Source organism: Phoca vitulina, unplaced genomic scaffold, assembly GCF_004348235.1.
Source record: "Phoca vitulina isolate PV1807 unplaced genomic scaffold, GSC_HSeal_1.0 scaffold97, whole genome shotgun sequence".
Taxonomy (NCBI): domain Eukaryota; kingdom Metazoa; phylum Chordata; class Mammalia; order Carnivora; family Phocidae; genus Phoca; species Phoca vitulina.
In genome coordinates this window covers 2,737,938-2,762,401 of record NW_022589800.1, presented here as the reverse complement: position 1 = coordinate 2,762,401, position 24,464 = coordinate 2,737,938, and the positions used below count along the sequence as shown (strand labels likewise).

The 24,464-nt window shown below is 49.9% G+C and overlaps 1 protein-coding gene across 1 annotated transcript; it reads right to left on the bottom strand.

The window, feature by feature from the left end:
• Nucleotides 1–776: 776 nt before the first annotated feature.
• On the bottom strand, nt 777–24,193 carry FCRL5 (Fc receptor like 5; the record flags this gene model as incomplete). The annotated part of the gene is made up of 13 exons (XM_032397234.1): nt 24,130–24,193; nt 20,392–20,616; nt 19,827–20,114; nt 18,023–18,301; nt 15,295–15,573; nt 10,005–10,283; nt 8,573–8,851; nt 5,129–5,407; nt 4,583–4,699; nt 3,959–3,986; nt 2,955–3,037; nt 2,716–2,784; nt 777–889 (listed from the first exon to the last, which is right to left on the bottom strand). Coding segments are annotated over exons 1-13 (2,382 nt in total), but the record flags the coding sequence as incomplete, so codon positions are not given.
• Between the last annotated feature and the right edge of the window lie 271 nt (nt 24,194–24,464).

The window sequence follows — 24,464 nt, the reverse complement described above, 5'->3', positions numbered from 1 at the left end:
CCGGTGACGGGTGAGAGGACATCTCTGTGCCCGCACAGGAGGGCGCACGGGAAGGGGCTGTGAACCCATCGACTCGGGCAGGGGTATCGGCCCGTATGCAGGGGAGAAGCTGTCCTGGTGTCAGGGGCTGACCTTAGTGTCTGAGGCAGATGGGGGCACAGAATGCAGCCCCATGGTGAGAAGGTCCGCAGACTGCCCGTGCCTGTTCCCAGGGCCACATGCTGTCCCACCTGGCTGAGTGCTGCAGTATTCCTGCCAGGGTGATGACCATTGAGGAAAGCCACCGTGGGGGGCAGGTGCCCATCGGGGGAGGACAGGTGTCTGTGGGGAGGACAGGTGTCCACGGGGGGCAGATGTCCGTGGGAGGGCAGGTGTCCATCGGGAGAAGGACAGGTGTCCGCAGGGCACAGATGTCCACAGATGTCCAGGAGCAGGCCCCACTGGGTAGAGTTTGGGGTGTATGTGGGAGTGGGACTCAGAGAAGAGACCGTGGCTGAAGCCTGCTGAGGAAGCCAGGGGACAAGATGGTCCTGGGCGGGAGACACACGTCACTGGACAAAAAACCCACAAGCTCCAGCCTGTCACTTGGGAAACAGCAGTGTCCTGCAGGTCCTGTGCTCTGGTCACGCTGATGGCCGAGGCCACAGGATGGGGCCTGGAGCCATTCAGATCTTCCCACTTCCATGTCCCTGTCCCCAGGATGGCTTAGGGTGCAGGGCCGGTGTGTGGACTCAGCTGCGAGGAGCCGCGGAGGCCGGGAGGGGTGCCACCTTTACCTGCGAGTAGATGACAGAGGAGCCCTGGGGTCTGGAAAGCCGCTGCTGGCTGGCGGCCGGGCCGTGGGAGGGCAGGTAGGTCCGGAGGAGCCTTAATGCGGAGTTTGAAGCCGCTGTGGGAAGAAGAGCAGCACTCAGCTGGCAAAGATGACCCAGCGCTCTCGCCCGGCCCCACGTCCCCACCGGCCCCGTCCCACCCCGGGTCCTCTCCCCGCCCAGACGGCAGCCTCCCTGTGCCGCCAGGGCCCTGGCCTGAGACCTCGGCCTCCGGTGGGGCCCAGCCCTCCTCAGCATCCCTCCCAGCTCCCCAGGCTCCCTGAGACCACCTCTTCTCTTGTTAGTCCTTTGAGCTCAGACTCCTTGCATGCACTGCGGAGAGCCCGGCCGGGTCACCTGTGTGGCCTCAGGCAGGTCACGGCCACCTCTCCTGCCCTGGTGGTCTCCTCCATATGGTGGGAGTAATAACATCATCCCCCTCTGGGGTTACTGTAAATTGATATGAGTTTGTGTGTGTGCGTGCGTGTGTGTGTGTATTTTCCAGTGTCCGTCACGTGTGCCAGGTACGGTCCTGACTGCTATGAATAAACACATAAACAAGCATTAAATATATAAGCGCACATATATTTATTTAGAGCACCTGGAACTGTACTTGGCACACAGAGTCTCAACACATGGTGGGACGTTAGGTGTTGTTATTACTTTTATATACTACCCTAAATCTGGAACGTGGAATGTGACATCTGGCAGGCGGCTCTCTCCTGTTGGCTTGGAGGGACCATCTAGGCTTTGTGACTTCAGGCCGGTCTCACTTAAGGTCCTCGGCCTTAGTTCCCTCATTTATAAGATTGAGATAATAACAATACTCACCTCAAAGGAAGTTGTGAGTATGAGCAAGTTCCTGTGTGTGACAGGTGAGCCATTGAACCAAGCATGGGCACAAACACAGTTCGTTTGACTATACAAGAGGATCGGAAAACCAGAGAGGGAGGCAGAATGGGTAAAATCACACAGCGCTCCTTACAGAGCACAGGTGAAAGGGAGTCTGCCCCAGAGGCAGGTCTCCCCTGTGCAGGAGGGAGCCGGGCTGGGGCCGGTCATGGCTGAGCACCCACCGGAGAGGACGGGCAGAGCCAGCCCAGCAGCAGTGAGTCATCCTCAAGCTGCTGGGACGGCATCCCCACATCTGCTTTCTCAACCCTGTGGGTTAGAGTGGGAGGAAGAGTCATGCCCCTGAGATGTCTGTGTCCCAATCCCTGGACCCTGTGAGTGTGTGACCTCGCAAGAAGGGACTTTGCAGATGTGATTCAGATTAAGCACCTTGCAGTGGGAGATTATCCTGGATTATCCAGGTGAGATTTTAGGGAGAACTTTAAATTGGAGAACTTTCCCAGCTGTGCTCAGAGGGAGACCCGGCTTTGGATGAATGATCAGAGGGATGCAGCACAGCACTGTCCGCTTTGAAGATGGAGGAAGGGGCCGTGAGCCGTGTGGAGGGGTGTCCTTGAGAAGCCGGAAAGGGCAAGAAAGTACTTTTTCCCCTGGAGCCTCCAGAAAGGAGCGCAGCCCGGGGAGACCTGTGTCTGGCCTCTGACCTCCAGCACCGTAAGATAATGCGTTGGCGACATGCGTCATGGCAGCAATAGAAAGCTGATGGAGGGAGAAGAGGAATGCCAGCCCATGTCTCTTGACATTGGGGAATGCCAAAGCCTGGACAGAGCAGGTGTCCCCCAGGCTCTCCCGAGGCCGTCGGTGGGGGATGGAGAGTGCGGCGGGCACGGTGGGGCCGGGGAGCCCAGCAGGGCAGGTGGGCGCAAGTGAAGAAAACCAGCGACCCTGTGTGAGGGCGGCTCTGTGTCCGGTCGGCCCAGACCTGCGGAAGGGGTGGAGGCCGAGCTGCGTGCGGCTGGTGCCTTCGAAGTCGAGAGTTCACGGGTCTTACCTGCATGTCTGTTCCCCTCCTGAATCATCCGCACTTCTGAGTATACCACATCTCCTCCTTTAGGGTTGACTTGGAAAGAAGGGGCAGTTTGAGAGAGCTATAAGGTCCTTGCCTCTTATCCGACCTACTTCCCCCAGCCAGAGCTTGTCCTCTGCACAGCCCCATGGTCCTCTCCTGCCCCACCCCTGCCTGGACCAACCCTGGGGTCCCTGCCCTAGTGGGGGGCCCTTGGTCCTCACCATTGCTGTACACCGGTTGCAGCTCCATCCAGCCTGGAACATTGTAGTAGGTGGGCTCCTGGGGGTCCGAGTCTGAAGGGCTCCTGTGAGACAGAAATAGCCATGTCTCCCAGCAGCCCTGACGAAGCAGCTGTAATCATCACTCCCTGCTTGCAGGTCTTTATACCAGCAGCTGGCTGCCAAGCCTGGACGCGTAGATGAGCACAGACCCGATGCTCTGCTGGTGTGAACGATCGCATTACAAATCACGATGTTTCCAGACTTCGTGGGCACCTGATACACACCAGGCCTGTGCTCATGCTTACAACAATATGAAGCTGATTCTCTCATTATCCCTCTTCTATAGATGGAGAAGGTGATGGTTCCAAGAGGCGAAGTGACTTGCTCAAGACCACGTGACTACAAAGGGCAAGAGCCAGGATTTGAACTCTTAGATCAGGATCTCAGAGAAATCAGTCATGATGAGGGCTCAGAGGAACTCTGCATGGTTTGGATGCTGCAGCCATGGGCTTGCCCAGAGATGGTTTGTGAGCCATGGTGGGGGTCCCAAGGTTAGCCTCCGGGATCCAAGATGGCAGCCCCTTCTTACAGGCACCGCCTCCGGTGGGAAGAGCGGTCTCTCTGGGTGGCCGGTCCTGTGACTCCATCTTCTCGGGTGTCCCCAGAGCAGGTATTAGGTTGGGCATGTCCAGAGCTTTGCAGTGGCCAAGCTGAGACTAGCTTAGGACATGGATGGATTCAGTCTTACAGTGGTCACTCAGACAAGCAAGGGGCAGTGGTAGAGAATGTAGGTTACTAAATAGAAAGCACTTAACTCTTGATGCAAGAAGGTGTGTGTAGCTAAGGTGGTGAGAAGGTCCTGGCAACGGCCTCGACATATGCCAAGCAAGACAGCAACACGAAGGTGCACAACCTATCTGTGTCCCCAGCAGTGACCAGACCTCGTTCATTTTTGTCCCCTGTGGGCATCTCATGAACCACAAGCAGCACAGCCCGGGTCTTACCTGGAGGGGTCGGAGGTCGGCCTTCCTCCTGCAAAGGAAAGCAGAGGGTCACTGGAGCCAGGGGAAGGAGGCCGTCACCAGGGGCACAGCTGCTAGGAGGCTCACGAGAACCTGCTGCACGGGCCGCCAGCACTAGGTGGACCCGGCTCCGCTGTGCCCAAGGGAGGTGGCAGATGGGGTGAAAACTGCTGACCCTGGCTTGCAGCGGGGCATAGTCACACCATGAAAGAGGATTTTGTCAAGAGCAATGTCCACAGCTGCCAGCGGGAAACAGGTCTGATCCGCGGTGGACATACTGCACATTAAACAATCAGGAGGTCATCAGATCCCATTGGGTTTCTGCTCCCATTCCTATTTCTCGGTCTTTCTCCTCTTCCTCCCCTTCCTTGGGGGCTCGTAAGGGTGGAGAGGGAGACACACTGAGGTTTATGATATTGGATAAACTCTGTCTCATCGAGGCATCTTTGTGCACTGGAGCTGTTTTGGGAACCCTGTGTTTGTAAAGACGAATTCTGGGGGAGCAGGCGGGGAAGGTGGGGAGCTGTTGAGAGCTCAGGGGTGCTGACAAAGGCAGCCTGAGGGGAGGGGGCGGGGAGGGCAGGGCCTCAAGCAGAAGGTACCCACCTGCTCTCCTGGGGAGGCGGCAATACAGCAGCTGTGCCAAGACCACGAGGCCCACCATGCTGAGCAGGCCCCCAGCCACACCGGTGGTAAGAGAGCCGCTTCTGCTCCCCGTCAGCCCTGGAGGGGAGACCCCGCACGTGAGCTGGAGGGAGAGGCTCGTGGTCTTGAGCTGCTCTGACCCCTGCAGCTGATGCTGGGCCTGGGAGGGAGGAAGAGTCCAGGCACCAGGACTGGGAGCCTAGGCAGCAGCCCGGGAAATGGCTCTGCTCTCGGGGAGGAAGCTCATGTCTGCGGCTGAGGCCAGACTGGAGGGCCGGAAGGGACGGGGCCCACCAGCGAGCATCAAAGTCGGTGGTCCTCCTTGGCCCCCTGCTCCCACTCTAGTACCATCCCTTCAGACACACTTCAGAAGAGGACCATGTAGAGAACTCTCAGCTTCGTGTCCCTGTCCTTGAGAAGTACTCTGCTCGCACATCGGGAGGATTATCAGAATATCCTTGGAGGGGATATCTGTCCACATCGGTGGCCTGGGCACAGGAAACTTACCTGAGATGGAGAGTGGTACCGCCTCGCTGCGCTGGGGCCCCAGGCCATTATCAGCCTCACAGGCATAGTTTCCAGAATGTTCTGGGGTCAGAGAGAGGTTGAAGGACACTCCTCCTCCAGAGGGGGCCGAACTGCTCCCCAGGGTGACATTCTCGTGATAAAACCGGTACAGGATCGGGGGAGAGCCACTCTGAGCCTCACAGAGAAGCTCCACCACATCCCCAGGGAAGGCCTGGGCCCCGGGTGCCCTGAGGGTGAGGACAGGGCGGGACGCTGGGACTGAGGGAGACAAAAAGTTAATACAAGTTCCTACTTCTAACACATTCGTAAATGAGCAGAAATTATAAACAAATGGCAGAGGTCAGATCTCAATCTTGGAAACTAGACTGAAACTCATATGACAGATAAAGCTACTGACCTTAATCTACAGATGCACAAAAATACCCAACAGGAAAGTGTGGAAAGGCTATGAATCGCTGAAAACTTCAAGTAGCCAATAGATAATTATCTCCGTTACTAATTAAATACATACAAATAAAAACACCCATCAGAAGGACGAAGCCTAAAAAGACAGATAATACTCTTGGACTTGTGGACAAACAGGCCCCTCAACATGCTCTAGGCGGGATTGTGGATTTGAGACACTTTCTCAAATTTGGCAAACTTAAATTGCCAAATTTAAAATGCACATCAAATTTGACCCCGCAAATCTACCTCTAAGACTGCTTCCTTTAGGGATAGTTAACTGACTGATGAAATACAAAAGACGTCCAAGATGTATTTTTTAAGTGAACATGCAAGTTGCATAATTATGTATAACCTGATTCTACTTCTGTGAAAAAATTTTACACCCTTATGTTTATAATATATTTGAATATTTCTAGAAAAATATTCATGAGTTCTAGCAATTTTGGGGTGGAGTATGTTGAGTTTTCTACATAGACTATAATGTCATCTGTGAAGAGTGAAAATTTGACTTCTTCTTTGCCAATTTGGATGCCTTTTATTTCTTTTAGTTGTCTGATTGCTGAGGCTAGGACTTCTAAAGGGTATTATGCTAAAAGAAATAAGTCAGTCAGAAAAAGACAAACACCATATGATCTCACTCATATGTGGAATTTAAGAAACAAAACAGATGAACATAGGAGAAGGGAGGGAAAACTAAAATAAGACAAAAGCAGAGAGGGAGACAAGCCATAAGAGACTCTTAACTTTAGGAAACAAACTGAGGGTTGCTGGAGGGGAGGTGGGTGGGGGATGAGGTAACTGGGTGATGGGCATTAAGGAGGGCACTTGATGTAATGAGCACTGGGTGTTATATGCAACTGATGAATTACTAAATTCTACCCCTGAAACTAATACTATGTATGTTAACTAAATTAAATTTAAATAAAAAATTTTTAAAAAGAGAGAAAAATACTCATGAAACTATTTTCTTTTCCTTTCCTTTCCTTTCCTTCTTTCCTTTCCTTTCCTTTCCTTTCCTTTCCTTTCCTTTCCTTTCCTTTCCTTTCCTTTCCTTTCCTTTCCTTTCCTTTCCTTTCCTTTCCTTTCCTTTCCTCTCCTCTCCTCTCCTCTCCTCTCCTCTCCTCTCCTCTCCTCTCCTCTCTCCTCTCCTCTCCTCTCCTTTTTTTTCTTTTCTCCCATGAAACTATTAACAGTGGTTATATCTTGGAAGTATGTGGACATGAAAGTGTGTGTCTGCAGGTAGAATGAGACCTTCACTTTTCGTATTGTCCCTTTTGTACCATTCACTTTTCTTATCATGAAGATTTATGTATTCCTTCAGAATAATTAATTACTAAAAACTCAAAAGTTGTGTTAAAACATGGCCACAAAGGATGAAGGAATGTCACGATGTAGACTTAGGTGGAGACCTGGGTAGGCCCATGCCTCAACCTGGCTGTCCCATTCCCAGCTGTGTGTAAACTGGCTACTTTCTACCTCTGAGCCTCACCTTCCTCTCCTGCAAACTGGGGATAAAAGTGGTTTCACTGGTTTATCTTAAAGATGAAATGAGATATTACATGCTAAGTACTAAGCACAGGGCCTAGCACATGCAAGGACTCAGGGGTGATGATGATGGTGATGCTGGTGGTAATGATGGTGGTGATGGTGGTGGTGGTGATGGTGGTGATGATGGTGATGGTGGTGATGATGATGGTGGTGGTGGTGATGATGGTGATGCTGGTGGTAATGATGGTGGTGATGGTGATGGTGATGATGGTGGTGATGGTGGTGATGGTGATGATGGTGATGTTGGTGGTAATGATGGTGATGGTGATGATGATGGTGATGGTGGTGGTGATGGTGGTGGTGATGATGGTTATGGTGATGATGGTGATGACAGTGATGGTGGTGGTGATGGTGGTGGTGATGACAGTGATGGTGGTGGTGATGGTGGTAGTGATGGTGGTAGTGGTGGTGGTGATGGTGATGGTGGTGGTGGTGGTGGTGGTGATGGTGGTGGTGGTGGTGATGGTGGTGGTGATGGTGACGGTGGTGGTGACGGTGGTGGTGATGGTGGTGGTGATGATGGTGATGGTGGTGGTGATGGTGGTGGTGATGATGGTGGTGATGGTGATGGTGGTGGTGGTGGTGATGGTGGTGGTGATGATGGTGGTGATGGTGATGGTGGTGGTGATAACAGTGATGACCAGAACATTCTTCTCAACTGTCCTTAGCATACTTTTGCTATACCCCAGTTCTCCCTAAGCAGGAGTCTGGAGGTTTGGCCAGCCAGGAGGGGCCATCACAACAGGTTCAGAGCTCACAAGATGCAGTTTCCCTTTGGATATAATACTTAATGGCAAGAGGTCAGAGGGTAGCATAGAGAATGGAGGAATTTGGTGGAGGGCTGACCAATTCCATCCATGCCATCCTGCTTTCACCTTTCTGTGTTTCCTGTGCCACCATTGGTTTAAGAATCACTTTGTAAACAGGTTTGGTTGTGTCTCCTGAAAGGTTATGCATGGAGTTAATGTTAATATAGAGTTTTTAATAAAGAAGTTTGAGGCATATTTATATTCCTGGTAATAAAAGAAGCACAAGAGTAGAGGCTTGTGGGGGTAAAAGGGAGAAAAATCCAGACAAGGAATGGCCAAAACTTTTTTTGGAGCAGAGAGGCACGTACTCAAAATTTCTTAATTTCCCTTTCAGTAATCATACTTATAGATTAGTATATAGTGTATGGTCTAAAAAGCTTTTGCATTTTTAGTGAGGAGTTTTGATCCCATATAGGAAGACTGTGCTGCTTGGAAGGTCCAGGTTCCTACAGCCGTAACTGCAGGAAGGGACCTGGACTTGCAGATGGGTTTGTGCCAGCAGGAAGTCCCCGGCTGGGCTGTCACACCGGCAGTGGGGGTGTCGGAGCTCCAGTCTGGCCGCTGGGGAGAGAAGGCATGCCAGGCTTGGTTGTGCTGCTTGAGGGTAGGACCAACCCACCTGTGACGCTGAGTGTCACCGCTTCGCTGCGCTGGGCCCCCAGGCCATTATCAGCCTCACAGGCATAGTTTCCAGAATGTTCTGGGGTCAGAGAGAGGTTGAAGGACGCTCCTCCTCCAGAGGGGGCCGAGCTGTTCCCCAGGGTGACATCCTCGTGATAAAACCGGTACAGGATCGGGGGAGAGCCCCTCTGGGCCTCACAGCGAAGCTCCACCACGTCCCCCACCACGGCCCGGGTCCCGGGAGTCCTGAGGGTGAGGACGGGGCGGGACGCCGGGACTGAGGGAAGAAAAATAGTTAAGCATCAGTTTCTACTGTTTAAATATGTTCCTTCATAGGAGAGACCTTTCAAACTGGAAACTGTTTTCCTCAGGTTTTAGTGGCCTTGTGACATTACTCAGAACCCAGCTGTAATTTGTTCTGATCTGAAGAAACAATGACATTGGTGTAGTGCTGTGTGTGGCTCCCGTGCTTGGGTGTGCGGTCACAGGTGTGCTTGCGGAACCTGAAAACAAAGATTACATTGACTTCTGAGAAATCAAAAGACACCTGGGGAAAAGGAGAAATTGGTGTAATCAAAACTAGGAACAGGAGAAGCCTGTTATTCATGCAGCCGGGGATGTCACCGAGTGTCGGGGAGGGAGTAAGGTGTCGGTGAGCTGGGGCTCTGCTGGGGTCTGAGAACAGGGGTGATCGGATGGGCTGAAGGAGCAAGTAGGACAGGAGGCTGTGACCAGGTCATTGGAGCCGCAGGTGGACGTGGCTGATGTGACGACAAGCCACGGTGATGAGTGGCCCCGCCGTGTGGACGTTAGAGTCATGGACCGATGGCGAATGCAGGTAGAGAGGAAGACTATGGGTGAGGCCCCAACCTGCACTAAAAGGGGCTCGGCGGGGAGGTCAGCCCATGACAGGGCCAGGGGGAGACCGAGCTGTAGCTGAACGCAACAGGGCGGGTAAGAAGTCAGGAGAGGACGTTGGGAAGTCTTCTAGCCAGAGCTCCTGGTGGGAGCCTGAGCCGAGGAAAGTTGAAGGGCCAACGAGAGAGTGACTTGGCCTTTTTCCGGATTATCATACAGAGGGAACCCCACCTAAATCTCCTCTGAGGTGAGACCCGCTGCACTTATAATTTCCTTTCTTGCTGATCACTGTTGACCAGGATGTAGTTGGTACCGAAAACCTTTGCGTCTATGTTAGGGAATTTCGGGTCACCGTGACTACAGTGTTGCTTCTAGCAAGTGCATAACAAGCAAAGAGAAGGTGCAAGTTCCTGCAAATGCAGAATCCTGAGCTCCCAGGTGGAGGCTGAGTGTGCAGTGGGCCTGCTGTGATGTCCCAGCACAAAGGGCCCCATGGGACCTCCAGTCTCGGCTGCAGGGGAAGGTGGGGGCACAGTGGGTCGCCGGTTGGGCTATAGTTGGAATCAACCCACCTGTGACGCTGAGTGTCTCCACCTCGCTGTGCTGGGCCCCCAGGCCGTTGTCGGCTTCACAGGCATAGTTTCCAGAATGTTCTGCAGTCAGAGAGAGGTTGATGGACGCTCCTCTTCCAGAGTGGGCCCGGCGGCTCCCCAGGATGACATCCTTGTGATAAAACCGGTACAGGATCGGGGGAGACCCCCTCTGGGCCTCACAGCGAAGCTCCACCACGTCCCCCACCACGGCCCGGGTCCCGGGAGTCCTGATGGTGAGGACGGGGCGGGACACTGGGACTGAGGGCAAAAATAAATTAGTAGACATCAGTATCTTTTCACATTTCCTTTATTTTCATTTTTCAGAGATTACTTCTGTAGAGTATTTGTGACACTTTCTAGATCTTTTCTATGTATATGAACACCCATTCACACCAACACATAAATAAACACATAAAAACATACATGCACACACATGCATGGGATCACAATACACATCCTGGTCTACACCCTGGTTTTCCCTTCAGCAGCACATCATGAGCCTCTTTCTACATCATTCTTAAAGGTCTATCTCATCCACCTTTAGAGACCAACTTTATTGAGGTATAATTAGTACATAACAAAATGCAACTCTTTTAAATTTACAGTTTGATGATTTGGGGTGAATACTGCTTGATTATTTTAACAAGCGCAAAGCCTTCCAGTGTATGGATTCACCATAGTGCACTGAAGGAATTCCCCATGACTGGGAATGTCCTTGCTCTCCTCCTACAGATAATGTCACGGCCAACAGTTCTGCACAACCATCATGGCACGTTTGTGTACGCACTTCTTAGGAGAAATTCTTAGAAGTGGAATTTCTGGGATGAGAAATATGAACATTTCAAATAAACATATATTATGCTAGACTGTTCTTCAAAAACTTTGGACCTGTTTGCACTTGCACTAAGGGAATATAAGAATTCCAGTTCCCACACTCTCATCAGTGAGAGTCAAAGAAGGTGCAGAAGCTTATTATTTCTTCTCTGTTCCTAATCCTAAATTCTACAGTTATTGTCTCTGAACAACTCACCCATTGCATCCTATGTGACCCTGCGGTCTTCTAGTGGGTGTTTCAGGGGCTGCTGGTGAACTACAATCCATTAATGAGAAGTTACTGCCTGTAGAGGATTCAGACGTTACTGACAAAATGGAAAGTTTGAAAGCTGTGCTTAATTTTTCAAAATGTATCCAGTCAATTCTATTTTGTTCTCCACTATGAAATAAGAACAATAATCATGAGAGAATTGTTGTTCTTTTATTTCTTCTCCCTTAGACCAACTGACTTTTCTTTGTTACATATATTTTTTACATTTTGGGCACTTTCTGTAACCATGATTCTCATAGTTGATTAGCCTTTGTTTTCATTTCTGAATCAGTGATTTTCAGCCCTATTTGTACGATAGTCTCACCTAAGGATGTGTTAAAAAATATTGATTCTGAGGCCACATCTGAGAGATTCTAAGTTTAATTGGTCTGGAGAGAGGCTTAGTAACGAGCCTGTTTCAGAGTTCCTAAGTGATTCTCCCGGCAGCCAGCGCTGAGAGAGATTCAGTGTGTGTATACGTTTTATATCACAATGAAGTCATTTTGAGTCCTTTGTATCAATTCCTATTTTGGCTGGCTGGATTTTGTCATCAAGTAATTTTTAAAGAAAGTTTAATGGATACTAAGTTCCCTGAGTCCCTGCATGTCTGAGCATGACTTTTGGATTTGGTATAAAATTCTTGGTTCTCTTTCCTCCCTCGAAAGTACAAGTCTGGACATGACTCCTCTCTCTTAGCAATGATTTCTGTGGAAAGTCTGAGACCAGTCTTCTTTCTGAGATGACTGCATTTATTTACTTATTTACTTATTGCCATGATCACACGCACACACACACACAGACAGATGTTTAACCTCGACATTCAGTAACCTCCCCAGGGTAAATCTTTCCATCTATGTATTCAAGTTTTCTTCGCTTCAGGAACAATTTTTATTACGTCTTTGAGTTTCGTTTCTTTCCTCAGTTTGGTTTCCTAACTTAGAGACACTCCACTCAGCGGTCTTCACTGTCTGACCTCTGTATTTTATATTTTTGTCTTATTGCCTTTGTATCTGTGTCTCTCTTTCTACTTCGCATTCTGTATTATTTTCTCAAACCAGTTCTTCATTTTATTAACAGTTTATAGAAATATACATTCTAGCCTTACTGCTTCAAATTTGGATTTCATTTCCAAAATAGCTTTGTAGGTTTTTTTTTTTTTTTTGGTGTTTCTTCTGAGCTCTGCTAGACAATTTTTAAAATCTCGTGTTATCATCTCTTCTCTAACCTATTTATTCCTTTTTGTAGTTTTTTTTCCTGAAGTCCATATTTTCCTTAATTGTTTTGAGAATATTTAGAAGATTTGTAGGATTTTTTGTTTCCTATAGTAATTTTTCTTTTTAAAGATATTATATGTTATATTTTAAGTTTAAAAGCATCAATGCAAAGACTCCCATATTGTGCTTCGTTTTTGCTCATAACTTATTCTTCAGTGGATAAAGTTGTATTTAGAGTCTTGTATTTGCTTGAGAATGCTGTGTGTGTGTGCCCCTGTATGTGTCCATGTGTGTATGTGTGTGTGTTTCAGTGACTCAGAGCTGGTGATATAGATCAGAGCACATTCCCACGATATCTCTTTGCCTTTTCATTGGGGTACATTCCCTCAAAAGAGTAGATTGCTTTGTCAGAATATCTGCCTGACTCACAGTGAAGCGTCTCACTTAGCTCACAGATAACTTGTTCGCTAGTCTAGGGCTTATTAATTTCTGCTCACTTACATAAGCAGATGCAAAGATCAGTGTTCTCTTCCTGCTCTTCTCTTCCTCATTTTACCTCAAAGACTTTTTGTTCATTGAATCGTAAATGCTGACTGAGGACCTATACTGTGCCAGACACCAAATAGGTACGGGGTGTCGTGGAAACCCCGAGTGATCAGGTTCCATTCTCATGAAGCTTATATCATGGTACGGAGGGAAGCAGACAAGAAACAGGAGATAAAGAGGTTTCAGGTATTGCTAAATTTGAGAAGAAAATAAAACCTGATAATAGGATGGAGGATGCCTTAGGGCTGGGGGCGTTCCTAGATAGATTAAGTTCTGGCTTTGGAATCTGGGTCTCAGAACACTTATATTTCTTAAATCATCTCTTTACCCCACATTTTATATTGGGGGGATGTCTTCTTTTGGTCATTCTTGATTTCTGCGATCTAAAACAAGGGTTATCAAGGAGCTGAGATCCTTCAGATCCATATGCTCAAAGATAAGACCATCTGTACCCAGACTCATGTGTTCCTAAGACCAGCACATCGCCAGTTTGCACACTCAGCAGCCCCCACCTCCAGCTGCACTCACACTCTGACTACCACCCGCTCCCACAACCCTCAAGGTGCCTCCCCCAGCTCCGCCGTGAGCGATGATGAAGCTCCGTCATGGTGGTGCTCTCTCTTGCTGGGACAGGTAAAGGAGCCCAGCTTGGCAGCATGCACGGTTTTCCTTGGCTCTCTTCTCTGGGGCTTTGACTGGTGCCTCTCACACTCTCCCTCACTTCATTTCTTCCAGAGGTTCATGAATTCCTGGCCTTAGGGTTCCTGTTCCAACTCAAATCACAGAACTCTGGGGCTGCGAGGGACACTAATTATTGTCTTATCTAACTTCCAGTTTAGGTGAAAACAGTGAGACAAAGAAAGTTTAAACATTTTGCCCAAATTACGAACCAGTTATGTTCATAGCCAGAGCTAGAATTCAGGTTTTCTGATTCACACTTAGATCCAATGACCCAAGTGTTTTTCAAGTACACTGGCACTTTCTAGGAAACCTCAGAGACTGCTGTGCATATAGTTCCCTAAAACAAGTATTTTCTGAAACAGACATCATTATGTGTCATGTCGTTTCCATACTTGGTTGGGCTAGAGGTGGGCAGTGCACTGGCTGTGGCCTAGGGGCTGGCTTGGAGGCGAAGCTGCTCCCCCACCCCCCTTTAGACCAGGTAGAGCCACTGCTTTGGCTGTGAGCCACCCAGCACTGGCATATGGGGCAGAGGGTGGAATACAGAGAAAGGGGTCACACCCAGAAGCTGAGCAGTCGATGTTGGGTGTTGCAGAAGCTGTGAGTCAAGAGAAGTCATGAGAGAGAGGGAAAGGAGTGGAAGATGCTCAGGAGCTGCAGGGATGGTGTGCGGGGATAAGAGGAAAATAGCTGGTGGCCTGTGAGTTGAGTGATGGGAGCTTCTAGCTCATTGCGTATCAATATAACCTGCTTTTGAGAAATAAGTTCTATTCTGAGACATCTCTCAGCTCTTCCATGGGTCTGCAAGTGTTGTCTTTCTTGTTTTTCTCCCTCCCTGGATGTCCATACAAGCCCTCTCCCTCTGGGGACACCCTGGGTCTCTGTTTCCTTGTGATGTGGAATGGACCACTCAAGATCTTTTGGTCATACTTCTGCTTCTCATAAAAGCAGACAAACCGATGAACAACTGGACTTTCACTCTCCAATAAGCAAAGATCCCAGTGTAAATAGAAGCAACTTCACTCCAAAGATGACACCTTTTTGGTGGTTACATGAGTCACCATGAGCTGTACACCCCTGATTTGTATACTTTTCTGAATGCGTGTCATACTTCAACAAAAACTTTAAAAATGTAATACAGTAAAATGAAACTCATTTTAATGGATTAGGACAAAGCATCATGGAAACCCAGAAAGCCATTCCTCCTTTCCTCGTTGACTCTACTGTGAGGGCTTGAACCTCTTGGGAACTCCGGAGAAACTGAGGGCTCGCCTGCAAGTTGTCCGCATGACTGTGCTTGGGCTACGTGAGCGCCCGTGTTAGTGGGGAAAGCAGGGGATGCTTCTGTGCATTGGGTTAAAAAAAATTGCCTTGGGGACTGAACCTACAGGGCATGAGAAAATATTCTGAGGGAATGAATTCATCTGGCAAAAGCTGGGGAGTACGCTGAGCTATCTAGGGGTCTGGCTGAGCGAGGGCACCAGGTGTGTGTGTGTGGGGGGGCAGGGACTGGAAGGTACATGCAGACTTCTGAAGGGCTCAGTGTGAGAGACGAGAACTGAGTCACCTCCCCTGAGATCAGCCACAAAGCGCTGAATGCAGAAGCAGAAGAGTGCGAACGAGAACAGAGTCCCTGGGTGTGCCTGCTGTCTCGCCACTTACCGTGTGGGGCCTCAGTTTCCTCTTCTGTAAAACAGGGACAGAAGAGTCAGAGATGAGGGACCGGCAGGAATCCAGGGCTTACCTGTGACAAACAGGCTCTTGGTGTCACTGCGCTGGGGGCCGAAGCCATTGTCCGCGGTGCAGGAGTAGGTCCCAGAGTGCTCTGCAGTCAGAGTGACACTGAAGGACGCCCCTCCTGCAGAGGGGGCCGAGCTGCTCCACAGGGGGACATATCCGTGATAAAACTGGTACAGGATGCGGGGTGAGCCTCTCCGGGCTTCACAGTGAAGTGTCACCCTTTGTCCCTCAACAGCTTGGGCCCCAGGAGTGCTGAGGGTGAGGACAGGACGAGACACGGGGACTGAGGGAGAGAAACATCAGTCAGCAGGTGCTCCTGCCCATTTCCATCACTGGTCAGTCTCAGCCCCTGCCCTCCAGGAAAGGCTGGACTTTCTCTTTCCAGCCCCCCGCGGCCCCTTCTCCCCACCCGTGCCCCTTGTTAGGTGACCTCAGTCCGGTTTCCCAGTGTAAATGACGCTCTTGGGGAAGAAGTTCCTTATTTTGCGGCTGCCAGGCCCCACCCTTACCTGTTCCTTCCTCCTGCCTGTGACCCTGGAAGAGCTGCCCCTCCCCCACCCAAGGAGGGTCCTCCTCCTTCCCCCCAGGGAGCCCACCTGCCTCTGTCCAGCTCCAGCTCTACTGGCTTCTTCCACATTCCATTTAGATGTGTTTCATCCTCTCCACGTGAGAAAATCAACAAAACAAAACTACCAGATCTGTGTTTGCTCTTCCCCATCATGCTTTTCTCCCTGGTTCTGAGGACGGATCTCTGAAAGAAGGGGCTACATTTACTGTCTCCACTTCTTTGCCTCTCACTTATTTTTTGTGTGTGTGCATTGAGACCTGCTTTTTATCCCCACCAATCTATAAAGTTGATTGTCCATATTTGTGATTATAATGATAATATAACGCTTCCATGCATGTGCCAGGTGTATGTGTGTTTGTCATATAAAATGGTAAACACAGGCATGCGGACACTTACTGAATTACCAAACAACCCTGGGGGCAGGTACTATTATTGACCCTGTCTTACAGAAGGGGAAGCTGAGGCCTCACGATGTAGGTGGCGAGGCAGCAGGCACACCCAGAGACTCGGTTCTCGTTTGCATTCTGCTTCTGCTTTCAGCGCTCTGTGGCTGAACTCAGGGGAGGTGACTCAGTTCTCCCCTCTCACCAGCTCTCGGCTGTTTTGTCTGAACTGGTCCCTGTCTTCTGCTCAGTCTCTTCCCTTGGTTTCTGTGGGAAACGAGCACATGGCGCCTCCTCTGCCAGCCACAGTCCCCGGGGGGCCTTCCCCCTCCGCGGGGCTGGCCTGGGGTCCTGACTGGCCTCTCTTCTGGGGCCTCTGCTCTGCTCCTGGCTGCTCTCCAGACGGGCTCTTCTGCCATCCATCCTCTCCTGCAGCCAGAGTGATCCTCCCAGTGTAAAACTGTTCTTAGAGCCCAGAGCTCCCTTTAGGATGAGGCCCAAGTCCTTGGCGTGGGTCTGAGGTGTCCCCAGGTCCTGGTCCTGCACCATTCCCCTCCTTCCCGCAGGCCTTCAGCACCTGCCCCTGCCTGGACCACAGCCTCTCCCTGCCCTTCCCCGCTTCCCGTGACACGCCATCCAGCCGTCAGCTCATGCGCAGACTCCCCTAGAATCCTCTTACGGCACAGCAGAGATTGGGGTGCCCCTTTACACCCACAGCCTCCAGGTACTCATAGCCCCTGGACTGGGGCTTGCCCTACTGCGCTCCACACCTGCTGCTCGACCTCAGAACTGCGTGCACAGGCCTCGCGGGCTAGTCCGAGGCGTCCGGAGACAGAGCGCAGCCCGCACGCAGGGCGCGCACGGCCCTTCTTCCTTAGGTGGACAGAGGCGCCGTCGCGCAGAACCTTCCGCAGCGGAGGGCGCTCATGGCGAGGCCGCTGCCCGATGGCCGCGGGCCTCTGGCTGTCCGAGCCTGTTTCTCTGTGTCTTTCATCTGACGCCCCCCGCAGGACTCCCGCGTCCATTTCCTCATAACCGTTTGCGCATCAGCTGTGGGAGGGACTGCATCCTGGCTTGTCTCCTGCCTGGTTGTGTTTTTCCTACAGACGAGGAACCTGAGTCTGCCGCGGGCCTGAGCCAAGGCTGGACTCCGCACCAGTACGGCCCACACCCTCCAGTCCCGGCCCCAAAACTGTGCCTGGAACTTGTTCTCCGTGGACAGCACAACACGGAGACTCAGGGCTCTGCGGAAGACACTTGCCCCTCATAACTTGGACACACACCTTTGTGGCTTCGGGGTCTGAAGCCCAGTCGGCAGGCAGAGCCATCTCTGCTCCCCGGGCCCCCTGCGCTGCCTCCCCCCTGCCTGCCGGCGCCCCCCTGGCCCCGCAGCCTGTCAGTCCAGAGGTGCCTGGGCATCTGTGGAGGACCTCGGCTCCCGCTGCCGCCCATGTGTCTTTCGTGGTCCTGTACCCGTTGCGATCAATATGCAATATGAAAGGGACAAGAAACACCTGTGGGCCCCTGGGGACTGATTTTGGTTTCCGAGAACACCGTGCTTCTGGGGATTCACAGGACAAGTGGTGAGAAAGAGGAAAACATCTGGCTCCTGAGGGGTCGAGGTGGGAGGGAGGTTGCTGCCCTGAACCAGCCGAGATCCGCAAAGAGGCGGACAGCCGCCGCGTGAGCCGGAACATCGGGCGGGGAGGAAGAGGCAGAGGCCCTGGAAGGTGGGGACAGGCTTCCAGACAGGGATGGGGGACTGACCGCCCAAGGCTCACCGGTGACAGACAGGGACACCGGCTGGCTGCGCTGGACACCCAAGCTGTTGTCCGCGGTGCAGGAGTAGGTCCCAGAGTGCTCTGCAGTCAGAGAGATGTGGAAGGTCACCGTCCCCCCAAAAGTGGCCTTCATCTTCCTGAGAACTACTTCTTCATGAAGGAACTGGTACACGATGGGGTAAGAGCCTGTCTTGGCTTCACAGGAAAGCGTCAGCAAATCTCCCTCAACAGCTCGGGCCCCAGGAGTGCTGAGGGTGAGGACAGGACGAGACACAGGGACTGAGGGAGAGAAACATCAGTCAGCAGGTGCTCCTGCGCATTTCCATCACTGGCCAGTCTCAGCCCCTGCCCTCCAGGCTGGCCTTTCCCTTTCCCGCCGCCCGCGGCCCCTTCTCCCCACCCGCGCCCCTTGTTAGGTGACCTCAGTCCGGTTTCCCAGTGTAAATGACGCTCTTGGGGAAGAAGTTCCTTATTTTGCGGCTGCCAGGCCCCACCCTTACCTGTTCCTTCCTCCTGCCTGTGACCCTGGAAGAGCTGCCCCTCCCCCACCCAAGTTAAGAAGTCTTCTTCTCTGTTCCTGTTTTCTACTTCTCCGCTCACTGGGGCTGGACTCAGGGATCCCTTCACCCTTCCTCCTTCCAGATGCACACACTCTTCCAGGACCCTCTCGTCTGTTCCTACACTCTCCCTGCACCCAGCCTGACCCCCTCTGTTTCCAGATGAGAGAATGCAGGAAGAAGCTCAGAGACTAGTTGGCAGCCACTCGGCAGGCTGTTTCCAGAGCCAGCCAGGACCTTAATTTGTCTCCTTCCTGAGTCCTGGTCCTAGTGCTGAATCCCATGTCTTCTTGGGAGTGGGCTGGCATTGGCCCTGAGTGCAGGGATGCCTCTGTAGAAGCTGTGACCTTTCACGGCCACGACTGTCCTAATGGCCTTGAGTGCACTGGTGAAGGAGAGATGGGGTCTGCAGTTCTCTGCACCCCTGGCCACATCTTTGGAGTAACCATGATGCTACTACCCATCTCTGTATCCCATCAGGGGGCGCATATTGGTTATTGCCAACAATTAACTGATAATTGGGAAACAGACACCTCCGTATCCCTGGGGGAGACAGAGGGAGACAGATGGGCGGGGAAGGAGAGACAGAGAAAAGGAGAGGGAGAGAGAGGGAGAGGGAGAGATGCTGTAGACACACTGAGCGATGTGATGGTCCCGGGCCGGATAAAGCATGAGGCCCACAAAAGACAGACACATGTTCTGGGAGCCGGTAGAGACGTCAAGATGTGTTATCAGCTGAACTCTATTCCCTGGAAATGCATATATTGAAGCCCAAACCCCCAGTGTGGCTTATTTGGAGATGGGGTCTTTGAGGGGATCATGAAGGCTAAAGGGGCCCTAATCAGATAAGACTGGAATCCTCGGAGAGGAGGAGGAGACAGAGGAACGAGGCTAGATAAGGACACAGTGGGAAGGTGGCCACCTGCAGGACAGACGGGCTGTCCATAGACACCAATCTGCTGGCACCTTGATCTTGGACTCGTAGCCCCCAGAACTCTGAGAGGATATACTTCTGTTGTGTAAGCATGCAGCCTGTGGTGTTTAGGTCAGGCAGCTGAGCAGATGAGTGCAGACGACTTGGGGAAAAAGCAGGAAGCAGGTAAGGGGAGAGGTGGGTTGGGTAGCAGGAAGAGGACTAGGACCAGGAGTGGCGGGACCTTTATTCACTGATTGACGGGACAATCGAGGGGGGCTGTGCGGCTCTGCCCGGCTCTTCCCAGCACATCTAAGCACCTGCCTACACTTACTCTGCACAGGTATCTGGAATTTCTGGCTCTGTTTGTAGACACTGGGAGTCCCTGCCCATGCCTCACACCAGTAATACGGTGGGTCTTTGTTCCCCGTGATGGAGGGGATTGAGATTTTCAGAAAGCTCTTTGAGCTTGACTCCAAGATGTGGCCATCTCTGAAGAAGTGGAACGAGAGTTGGATGTCCGACTTCTGAGGGGAGAGCTGGGTCTCACAGGTCAGGATCACTGGGCTCCCAGGGGTGGCCAAGGAGGGGTTGGCCCTCAGCACGGGACGTGGAAACAGCTCTAGAAAGAAGAATCACAACAGGCCCCAGAGCAGTGAGGCCTGGAGCTACTCTGGAGAGGAGTACAGCTCTTCTGCAGTTGCCGTGAGAAGAGCGGGCAAAGAGGGGTTCACTTACGAGCCCAACACTCTTCAGCTCAAAGCACTCTTGCTCTTTCTCTGATTCTTGCAGAAATGAGCCCTGGGGTTCGGTGATATCCCAGCCCACCATTCTCTCCCTCAGCCACCTCAGGGATCTTCCTTCCCATGAACCCTTCTCACAAATAATGAAGGGTTTACCTTGGACTTGGATTTTGATTGTGTTTGAAGAAACAGAGCAACAATGGGTCTCAGATTCGGTACAGTGATATTCTCCATTATCCTTCAGCCCTGCGTGTTCAATGTGGAAGTTGGAGTTTTCACCAAGGTCCATCAGCACATTGCCATTCTTATACAGGGTCCTGGTCTTCCAGGCTGTGTCTACCTTTTCTGCCTTTGCTCGGCACATCAGAGTCACAGAATCACCTTCAAACACGGAAGGGGGAGCCTGTAGGATCAGTTTAGCTGCAAGAAATGCAAGGTGGTCATTTGGTCCCCTCCACTGATTCTCCCTTCTTGTCCTTAGTATATTGAACAGATTTTATAGGATAAGGGATGGGGGAAAATGCATAAAATAATTACAATTCCTTTTTTTCTGATTTTAAAATGAACACATATGCCCTGAGAAAACTTGGAAAACAGAAAGGTGAGTAAAAATCTCTTCTCAGGTGTGCACTTTTCTGGTGCTCTTTTCCATGTGCAAGTTCATGAGAGTCTGTGTGTACTGTGTTCTCTTTATGAAATCAGAGTAGTATGTATATATTTGATAACTTGCTCTTTCACTTACTGTGCTATGAACACTTTTCTTTGCCACCAATATTGTTAGTGAACCTGACTTCTTTTTTTTTTTTTTAAAGATTTTATTTATTTATTTGAGACAGAGAGAATGAGAGAGAGAGAGAGCACATGAGAGGGGGGAGGGTCAGAGGGAGAAGCAGGCTCCCTGCTGAGCAGGGAGCCCGATGTGGGACTCGATCCAGGGACTCCAGGATCATGACCTGAGCCGAAGGCAGTCGCTTAACCAACTGAGCCACCCAGGCGCCCCGAGTGAACCTGACTTCTAATGGCCTCCAAGTTTTCCTTCAATGTGACATGATATAATTTACTTAGTGAGTTTCCTTTTCTTGACCATTCAATTTCCTTCAGTTTGGGGGCTGCTTATCTATGATTTCAGTAGGTAAATTCTTAGGAGAAGAATTGCCAGTTCAAAGAGGATAAGCATCTTATTTTCTCCCTGTTACTATACTGTTTCCTTGTTCATGAAAGCAAACAGCATTATAACTGCTTCAAATTCAAAACAGGTGGCTTTAGGGCACCTAAAAAAGAGAAATGTTTCTTCCTTCTCTCTTGCTTTCTGTATACAGTTGACCCTCGCACAATGTGGGGGTGGGGCACGGATCCTCCACGCAGTGGAAAATCAGAGTATAACTTTTGACTCTCCCAAAACCTAACTACTAATAGCCAGCTGTACTAGAAGCCTTACTGATAACATGAACAGTCAACTGACACGTATTTTGTATGTTCTCTGTATTATAGGCTATAATCTTATAACAAAGTAAACTAGAGGGAAATGTTATTAAGAAATTCATAAGGAAGAGAAAATACATTTACAGCTCTGTCCTGTAAAAAAAAAAAAAAACTGCATGTAGGTGGATCTGTGCAATTCACACCCATGTTTTCATGGGTCAGCTCTACCTCTATCTGTCTGCCTGTCTACCTAGCTGAAAAATTCTCATGCTGCTTATTATTCCAAGTAAATCTTTTTTTAAAAAAATTTTATTTATTTATCTGAGAGAGAGAGAGAGCACGAGTAGGGGAGGGGGGGAGCTGCAGAGGGAGAGGGAGAAGCAAACTCCCAGCTGAGCAGGGAGTCCAACATGGGGTTTGATCCCAGGACTCTGGGATCATAACCTGAGCTGAAGTCAGATGCTTCACTGACTGAGCCATCCAGGCACCCTTCCAAGTTAATCTTTTAAGGTTAAAATTATACATAGATTCAGAAACCATTCAAATAAATTACTTCTCAAATTCCCTTTTACCTAAGTCACAAGCACACCAATGTTTATAGCAGCAATGTCCACAATAGCCAAAATATGGGAAGAGCCCAGATGTCCATGGACAGATGAATGATAAAAGAAGATGTGGTATATAGATACACAATGGAATATTACTCAGCCATCAAAAATAATGAAATCTTGCCATTTGCAATGATGTGGATGGAACTAGAGGATATTATGCTAAGTGAAATAAGTCAGTCAGAGGAAGACAAATACCATATGATTTCCCTCATATGTGGAAATTAAGAAACAAAACAGATGAACATAGGGGAAGGGAAGAAAAAATAAAATAAGATGAAAATAGAGAGGCAGGCAAACCATAAGAGACACTGAACTCTAGGAAACAAATTGAGGGTTGCTGGGCGGGGAAAGAGTAATTGGGTGATGGACATTAAGGAGGGCACGTAATGCAATGATCACTGGTGTTAAATGCAACTGATGAATCACTAAATTCTACACCTGAAATTAATAATACAGTATATGTTAACTAAATTGAATTTAAATAAAAAATTTAAAAAAATTTCTTTTTACCTTGGTTCTATCTGTATAGATTTTGATTCAGTAACTATAGGGCAGGTTCTGCATAACTGTATGGTTCCTAAAGTTTTTATTTCTTTCACTTTTTTCTCACCTGAAGAAAAAGTCAAGCTCACACCATCACTTAGGGGCGAGCCCTCGGTTTGGCATCTGTACTCTCCAGAATCACGGACCTGGAGGGTGTTTCCTGGGATTTCACGTATTATTTCTGTTCCAAGGTACCACTGGTACAATTTTTTGTTCTCTGCTGCAGGGAAGTGAGATACGTGGCAAGTCAGAGTCACTGCCTCTCCTTTGAAAACGACGGTCCATGGAGGATGGAGGGAAATCACGGGTTTGGGTGCAGGTGCTGAGGAAGGAAGAGACAGAGTCTGAGATAGAGAACCTTGTGGTCCCCACCACAGTTGTATGTGTGGGACAGACCCAAGGACCAGGCTTTGGAGAATTCCCAAGGAAGCCATCTGGGAAGGTCAGTGATTGCTTAAGGCCAATTATGGACCAGAGCCCCCAGGGGAGAATGGTTGCTCAGGGATGGCAATGAGCTAAATGATTTCAAGAAGGCAACACCAGCGGGATTCACTGCCAAATGCCAGTGGGAGAAATAGCTAGTTAGTCTGGTGTGGATCCTAGAGAAACCCATCCCTGCCCCACGTGGGATATTTGTTTATCGTGTTCACGAACTCATAAGAACCTCCAAAGGAATTGTGTAAATCACAGGTTTGTACTTTCCTAAAAGGATAAATCATATTTTCTGAAGATTTTGGCACTGAGTAAAGCTTGAGAGATTAACTTTTTTAACACCTTCATTTCACAGATGATTCAGATGCCCAGAAACTCTCATCATAGCTAATTGTGGCAGAGCAAGGAATGGACAAGTCATTTGCTGGAATCCAGAGGTGACCCAGACAAGGAAGAAATCCCGGGTCAGCTGGATTCCTTCTGGTCTCCTTCTGGACAAGGAGAGAGGATGTAGATCTTCCTTGCTATTTATGGGCCACTCTCTGACCCAGGAGAATGGCAATGAGTCAGAACTAAGAACATGTGTGATACAGATAATACATCTTCTCCCCCGATCTCTTCTTTTTTGCATTTCTTCCTTTAAAGGCCCCAATTTTTGGATGTTCTTCTATTCTCCACACATTTCCTGGAGGATTTTACTTCTAAAACTATAGAGGATGTAATATTCCTGCTGATATCTTCACAGTGTGATGTTATCAGAGAAGTTTTTCTGGCTCGCTGATTGGAGAAAACCCTATCCCAAGTCCTGCATGTTTACCATGGAGTTGAAGATGTCCTGCCTGGTCAAGTGGGGTCCATTGGCGATAGGGGTAAGTGCAGGGCCTACCAAAGGCCAGGAGCTGCTTGTGCATTTGTCCGTTCTTCCAGGGAGAGTCAAAGGGTAGCCACATGGCTATCTTAGCCATTGGGTGATGCCAATAGACCACGTAACACTTTCACATCCCTTCTGGTCCCAGCAAGAACAGGAGATATTAGAGATCCTCTGATAGCCATTGCAAATGCCTCATATTTATTAGGGAGACACTCTTATCCAGAGACACTGAAGAGCAAAAGAATGGAGAACTCACCAAATTGTCCACTGACAGGAGCTGCAAAAAAAAAAAAAAAAAAAAAAAAAAAGAGCTAGAGATGAATACAGAGCAAGGATTCTTTGGCTTTTCA